General features: G+C 39.2%; 1 protein-coding gene across 2 annotated transcripts in view; it reads right to left on the reverse strand.

Moving 5' to 3' along the window:
* The window catches only part of ZMYND8 (zinc finger MYND-type containing 8), a 49,722-nt gene extending 42,058 nt beyond the window's left edge, over nt 1-7,664 (reverse strand). For both annotated transcript variants that reach the window (XM_033519038.1, XM_033519041.1), the window contains exon 1: nt 7,540-7,664. In XM_033519038.1, the coding sequence (XP_033374929.1) occupies nt 7,540-7,553 (14 nt within the window). In that variant the 5' untranslated portion in view covers nt 7,554-7,664. The remainder of the gene's footprint in view (nt 1-7,539) is intronic.
* Between the last annotated feature and the right edge of the window lie 496 nt (nt 7,665-8,160).

The following is an 8,160-nucleotide window of genomic DNA, read 5'->3' on the forward strand; positions in this document are numbered from 1 at the left end:
CTATGAAGTCATTTTGTTTAAAAAACACACTTTAGGGGAACATGGTACAACATGAAAGATACAGGAGTTGGTACAAATCAGTACTACAATCCAGAGAGTTGACCGGGAATCCTGGCTGAAAAATGGGAGTGATGGATCAATTATCTGCAACACCATAGCAGGAACTGTTCCTACTTCTGTGACCAAAGCACCAGGAGATGTTTCAGACTGACTGAGGATGTTCTGTGCCCCTGGGCCCAAACCCAGCAGTGCAGGGGGTTACAGGGCAGGACTCCTACCTATTAGTTACAGCCTGGCAGGGTTTTTCAGCTCAGAATGTGTCCCACTCATGTAATGAGCTGAATTTAGGAAACTGAGTCAGTTTCCCCCATCATCCTTTAAAGTGTTCTTGCAATAGTGCCATAAATAAGAAAAAGATTCTTCAGAAACATTTAAGTGAACAAAGTATCTTGCAAAATCTTGATACAAAGAATCATAGAATGATAGATAGCTTGCCTTGGACAGGCCCCTAAAGATGATCCAGTTCAGTGGACAGGGATGCAAACATCACCTAAAGGATGCCTGAAAACAGCCTTCCCAAAGATTTTAAGTATAAATGAGCAGTCAAAAATACATTCTCCACTTGATACCAAGGTTCTCCACTTTCCTCAGCAATAGAGGCGCATATTCCCTATATACACATGTGCCCAGTGTGCATCACTCACACAAAATCCAGCAATTACCTCCTGCACTGTGAAATCTGAACCTCAGAGGAACAGAGGCATCTCCACATTCTCTGCAATTAATTAATCTTTTAAGGGCACAAACATTTAGGTATATAAGAAAACCACAGAGACTCTTCTTAAAAAAAAAAATCACAATGTTGGTGGGGAACAGTTAAATAAAAGTGTGTCAAACATAGCTGTAAAATACACTGAACATTTAAGGCTCTTCAAAAGCATCTCCCATTGCTTTATTTGCCATAATGTATAATGACTTCCACAACATGACATTGTTTGAATGTTGGCAGTAATGACTGCAGTGGTCATCTTTGAGATTCAAGTTTATAAATACATACCAGCAACCAATAGCAAGTTTACAGTAACTTTTCTAAAGCTGACATCTTTTCAATTTTGCACCCTCCACCAATACAAGGAAAATTCTGAAAATGCTTTATAAAGCACAAACTTACAAATGCAGATATTAGCAAAAGATTTACAATTAAATAATTCAAGAAAACAGGTTCTTAACCAGGTACCTTACTATTACCCACAACAAAATAAAAGCAAAATTAAGACCAGCAGCAAAATAATTAAAAACAAGTATCTCGTTCCATGGAAACAATAACTGTGTGGTCAAGTTGACTATTCTACAGAGTTTTATTTTGAGAATTCATTTTTGTAGGGCTCAGAGCAGCTATTTCAGCCAGCATGTATTACTGTCTTGCATGTATGAATGGGATTCTCTGAGGCTGCAGATCAGAAATGATACTGAAATATACTCAATTTAGTACCTTAATGAAGACAACAAATAGCTTATGTAATTCTGAAAGCTACTCTTATTTCCTCATTAAGATGAATGAACACAGAGGACCACATCTTAAGAACACAACTGAAATTTAAGCTTTGCCAGTTTCCCTGTCAAATGACCAGAAAACCAATTAATCATTTAAAACTTCCCTACTCATATTGACAAAACTTGCAACAACAACAACAATAGAAGTTTGTTTTCTAAAATGTTAAGCTAATTTGTTTCATACAAACACTAGTTTAGCATGTCTGAATGAGGGTAGAAGGGGTGGAGATTATTTCTTTGGGGAGAGTTGGGCACAGAAAGAAAAAAAAATAAGGATTGCAAATATACAAGATTTATTGATACTTAGGTAAAAAATGGAAAAATAACTTAGCTGCCTAATTTTTAAATACGTTCTCTATCAAACTGAAGAGAGGGTGGGGTTTTTTTAATATAAAATTCAGGTTTTCAAATTTCACATCCCTGAACTATATATACTGACTTCTCTGTTTAGGAAAATCATTCCTTCACTAATAGTAGTACTTACCTGAGAAAATGTACATATACAAGAATATATAACACTGCTGTAATCCACAGTAACTACAAAGAGCAATTAAAAGTTGCAGATGAACTACTGCACCTTGACATTTAACCAAGAAAAACTGACAGATATGGAAAACCACTCGAAACAGCTAATGCCCACATACACAATCTAGATCTACATTAGGGAATAACACATGAATTTCAGATCAAGAACTACATATTTCTGGAATTCATTCTTCCTTTTAATTAACAGAAAGCAAAACAAAACAAAACAAAAATGGTTAAAGACTATAAGCACTAAAACTGAATTTCATCTTTAAGATAATTCCTGCCTCTCATGCATCACATTTGTGAGCAGCAATTCCAAATAAAGATTCCAAAAAACTGCATTCAATAAAAATTTAAAACCAAAAACCACTATTTGCATGCCATTGCTGAATAAATAGCAGCTTTGTATGAGCACTCACCTATAACAGTCTCTTACTCATCGGTAGCTATGCTATTTATGCAGGGCTCTTAAAATGGCGTCTGCCAGCACTGCACTGCCTCACTCCTGCTCTGGAGCTAAAATGGTAGCACTTTGTTCAATACCAGCAGCTCCTGTTTACACAGCAGGGCAAGATTCAAAGCCAGCGTCTAAATATCAGAAATGGTAAAGAAGGACCAAAAGGACACCTGACATCCGAACGTTTAACTAAAAAGGCACAAGATAGGGAGATTTGTGAAGTCACAGGTTACTAAGGAAATCACTCAATTTTAGCTTCACCCTCCAGTGTGAGCACCTCGTATTTTACATTTCCTTTTGCAGAATTCCCTGCAAAATGCTCCATGTGTATTAAGCAAACAAGACTTTGTATTAAGTAATTAACATACACAAAAGGCTCGTTCAGATATCAATGTACAGCAGTGTTTAAGCTGGTTACCTGTGATAAAAAGCAAAGTAACTATTTTTCACTTAAAATACATTTCAGTTCTTTTTAAAACATTACTCTTATTCAGTGTCCATTTAAAATAGCTGCAGAAAAGAGAAAAATCAGGGGAGGAAGGGGGATCCTTGGTGTTACATAGTCATCTTTAAGTCTATTATCTACACAGCTGAGGCCCAAGCAAGGCAACCAAATAGCTGCAGATTTCAGATGGTAAAAATACAATTTGAGAACAATCATGCTTGAAATCAAAGGTTTATATCAGGTGAATTAAGAATGTTAACATCCTGTTACAGGATGGTTTTAACCTCAGTGTGAAACTCAGATGCTCTGACAACAGGCAATAAAGAGTTAACATGAGAATGACAGACAACTACCAAATACATGAAATTCATTTCTTATGTAGCTATGGCTAAATGAGTCTTTAACCCATGAATACAAGACATGTTTATTAACAAATGTATTTAAATTACTTTCTAAATACAATTTAAAGGGCCAAGCTGGATGGCCTTCTGTGATGGTTTCCAGATTGCAGACCCCTCAAAGCCAGTGTATTACCACAAAGGGGTTTGCAGACAATAACCAAGTAAATCAAACCTAGTCTAACAGGCTTAAAGTCACCCCAATGGGATTCATGTGCCCATGGGAAAAATACTGGGGATCCACAAATATACAAAATTTGAAAATTGCTGTCTACTCCATTTTACATGGGCAAAGATTTTGTTCAACTTTCAAGATAATTAGGAAATTCAAATTAATACCCAGAATTTCAGACAGAGGAGACCTTTTACTGAGATTTATCTCCCTTGAACCAATTATGCTGGAGTAGTACCACCACTATGGAAAACTGACCACCAGCTATCACTTTTCAGCTACTGGATCCACAGGCAGGGCCAGTAGCTAAAAAGTGATATAATACAATACACTGGAAAACAAGGCAGAACAGGAAACACAAAACAACAAAGCCAGAAACAAAACAAAACAACAACAAAAACCTCAAGCACAAGTGATATCACAAAATGGAAGACAGCTCAGGAAGACAAGCCAGTTGAAGTTTGTGGACATGATATGAAGGGCTAAATTTGTAATGTAAACTATCTATTTCTGCTCTTTAAGCACGAAGTTCCTTTTATTACATGCTCCCTTAGTAGCAACGTAGGTTTTCTCCAACATTTCAATACTCCTACCTTCGGGGGGAGGGGGGTGACTGTTACATTTGGAGTGGTTTATACTCTGTATTTTTTTCATTCCCAATATGTTAAGTAGTGTCATTTGTTTAAAGAAATTGCTCAGCTTTTCCCTAGCACTATTTAGCTTCCAAGTAAAACAGTTTGCCTGCAAAGAATGAAAAAGGCATGTAGCTTTTAAAAAGCTACTGTTTTCACCATGATTTATAATCCAGATCGCTCCTTTGTTCCCCCCCCACACTTTCTTTGTCCAGTTAATTACAAAAGTAACTGGATGTTGGCACTAAATAATAATGGCTAATCATATTCATCCTGGGCAATTCAAATTACTCTCTAGTAACCAGAAAACTTACAGTGCAATTATACGATTAACTGCTAGTTATAATCAGAATAATGGCCATTTGCTCCAAGCTGAATAAACCTCAGCTGCATTGCTTCATACATGTCCTGTCTAATTGTGATTGTAACAAGATCCAGGCCAGTAAAATCTTGAGGAGAAAGCATACGTGCTTTTTCCCTGCATCTGTCACTTACACAAAACCCCACATTCCATCTGTCCTGAACAGAAAAAAAACAGCAGAGTGCTGCTTATTATGCAACCTAAGGAAGTGAGTGTACCTTGACAAAGCACCAAAACAAAAAAAAAAAAATAAAAAAATTATATATTAAATTCTTCAGCTTGGCTGAATTTGCTTTACTTAGATGGAACAAAGATGGCAGAAATTTCCAGAAGGCCTTTCTCAGCCTTGCCACTGCAATTGTCAATCTTTAACCTGCCTGCTGCGGCAATTGGCTCCGGCGCTGGCGGAGCAGCGCCATTGGGCTGAGCCGAGGCACAACGCTGCTGTCTCTACCTTGCCTCAGACATCTTGCTGCAATGCAGACATTTGTTTTTTGTGAACTATAAAAGAATTATACTCGAGTGATTGAAAATAGTGAACTTTAACAGACTCACGATGCTCCGTTTCATTACATGCACGAGGGCAGCTCACACAAACGCGCTTCACTGTCAGCAGCGTGTCTGGAGGTGCAGATTTGAAACAGATCCTGGTTTAACAAAACCTGTGGGAGCCATTTTAATACAAGCTTTCTGATTGCAGATCACTTACCCCTGCTTCCTCATATTAAACAAATATTATGTTGTTCACTCTTAAAGGCTGAAAGTAAACTACTAACGTGGATAAACTGCTACTAGGAAAATTGTGCCCACTGCTAACATGTATAAACTACTACTAGGAAAATTGTGTCCAAATTTCTGGTTTTTAGCAAGTGAACAACAAAAACCAGAGTGACTTCTTAGCTGTGTCAGCACTTTCGTGTATGCTGAAAAATGCATTAAAATTGCATACAGAAATACTATCACATGAAATCCAGTGGTACCCCAGCAGTGTTTCAGGTTTCAAATTGAACTAGACATTCTTATAATCTAATCCTAGGGGATTGGGATGGGGGGGGTGTGGGGGGGTGAACAGAGAGGGGGGAAGGAAAGCTTTTAACCAAAGTGAGACATTCAACATAAGATACACTGGTAAACAAATAACCAGAGGTAAATTGCTACTTTAAAGAACATTACCAAATACATGGCAAGGGGCTGTGAAACTTTGCATGCACTGTGCCTCAGCACAGTCATTTGCAAAGCCAGACTAGCTTTCAGTTCTTTCCTAAAATAATGAATGTGTATGGACTGTTAAAACAAGTGCAAAAATTACATGAAAAGCACAAAAGAGCATCCTTCCTCTGCTTTTGTAACAGCCCTGGTGATCACTGAGAAACAGCTTGTTCAAAAAGCATGCAGGCGCTACAATTAAAATCTTTATAAAGAGCACAAAATGTTTCTAAATTAGTTATAAACGAAGCAAGTTTGTCAGAGGTTACACTTTGTATAGTATCAGAAACATATGCTCATTAAGTGTTATTTACTTTACTTCATAAGGTCACTTCATTGCTGAGCACTAGCACTTTCATCACACCCAAAAAGCCCAAGGAACAGTGAAAACGCACTTCACCCAGCAAACATGGTAATTAATGATCTATGAACAAATAGCAAGTAGAATATTTTTCACTGGCCTAAGGTAAACAGGAAGTAAAAGCTTCAGAATTTAGAGACAAATTATCAGAAAAACAGTGCATTCAAATAGAGCAGTTTACATGTACAAGCCCCTTAAAATGGACGCTAAGTAAATCTGATCTTTTAAGTGACTAAGCACCAACATCACTTCACCTACTGCACTAACTGACCCAGTAAAAATAAAATCTTTGGAAAACTATTAAAAATGTTCAGAGAGTAGCATGCTGCTTACTTACCAACTGTTCAAGCACCCATCTCATTTTTCCAGTTAAGAAGATACAACAGGCTGGCAGATTTGGGAATTGATCAAAAAGGAATTTCTTGAAATAATTACGTAGCATTAAACCAAAAGTTAAAAAAAAAAATAAAAAGGGAAAAAAAAACCAAGAACGAACAACATGTACTACTGTCATGAACCACACATGATTTTATATCTTCTGGACTCCACAACACAGAACTGTAGCTGATACAATGTAAAACAAAAAGGCACAGATAAAAGTTACATTAGTTTATTTGAACTATGCAAAACAAGAAAGCTAACAGTTCAGAAACATTTTCCATAAAGCATCAGATTTGTAAACAGATGCACTGCTGCGTTTTACTGAGCAGCACTCCATTCCCAAAATCTGCAGCATAAAAACTCCCTTTTAAAGGAACAAAATATTAACCATACATTGTCCCTCAGAAAGAGAAAAGCGTTGTATTAATTACTCCTGCAAGAAAAAAGGTTCAATAATCATTTCAAGTTAAGATAAGCTGCATAAAAAACATGATGCAACAGCACACCACCACCTAGGCCCAATATCTACAATCTGCCATTAGCACTTTTTGCTGATGCCTAGGTTTTTAAAAATCCCATATTTTCTCAGAGATAACTTATCTTAGCTGTTCCATTCACTGTTTAGAAAGGTAAACTTGCCTGTTCCTCTGTCTGCCATTATCCCTGCTTGACTCCCTGTAGGGCAGTTAAATGCATCTGCTCCCTAGCTTCCATTTTCTCTCCAGCAGGCATGTGACACAACAGACAATAGTGCTGGCAAACTGCTCAGAGACAGAAACCTCCTTTGGAATACCAGGATCTTGATAAACTCTAAAAACACCATCCTCCTGTCAAGAAGTAGGCATGCCAAGGCTTTGCCAGACTGTAAAATAAAGCTGTGGCTAATGGCTACTAACCATGTGACCCAAGAAAGCAAATTTAAACAGTTCCAACTTAATATAAGTGCTGTGGTGTGAGTTTTGCACGAGAAATCACAGAGAATCACACTCTCAACCCACAACTCATAGGTCTTAGAGAAAAAGCAAGGTAAAAAGCAAGGCTTACCTCTGTGGATGCATTGTTAACACAGTGTTATGTCAATACTTATAAAACATGGAGGACAGGCTCTCAGTACTCGGGCAGGGAGGGCTTGGCACTTGGGCTTGATGATCTGTCTTCCCCATGAAAGCCGCCCCCGGATTGGCTGCCCCGGCAAATCCGCATGTACGGCGCCATGGGATTGGCTGAGACACTTCCTGAGCGATTATCTTTGTGCGGCTCGGGGAGCAGGAGCCATCCCGGGCTCGGAGCAGGCCGGCGCGCTAGGCCCCGCTCCGCTCGCCGCCGCCCTGCCGCCCCGGCCCGCTCTGCCCCGGGCCCGGGCCCGCACCGCCCGCCTCGGGGAAGCGCCCGCACACCGCCTGCCCGAGCAAACGGGCCCCAGCCTGCCGCTCGTTGAAGGCATCTGTGTGCTCCAAACGCGAAGGAGGCAGAGTTCGCCCGGGTCGCGAGGGCTGTTCTTTTGTTTGCACGGAAAGCGAAATTCGTTGTGCTGCTGCTCTGCTGGCCCAGAGAGCCAGGCCGCAGGCAGAGAGCAAAACTTACCGAAAGGCCACGTGCACAGGAGGGACTGAAATTAATACCTCAGAATTCAGAGAAGGGCTCTCCTGCCCCAGAATTTAAATA

This window comes from Parus major, chromosome 20 (assembly GCF_001522545.3).
Source record: "Parus major isolate Abel chromosome 20, Parus_major1.1, whole genome shotgun sequence".
In the NCBI taxonomy this organism is placed as follows: Eukaryota; Metazoa; Chordata; class Aves; order Passeriformes; family Paridae; genus Parus; species Parus major.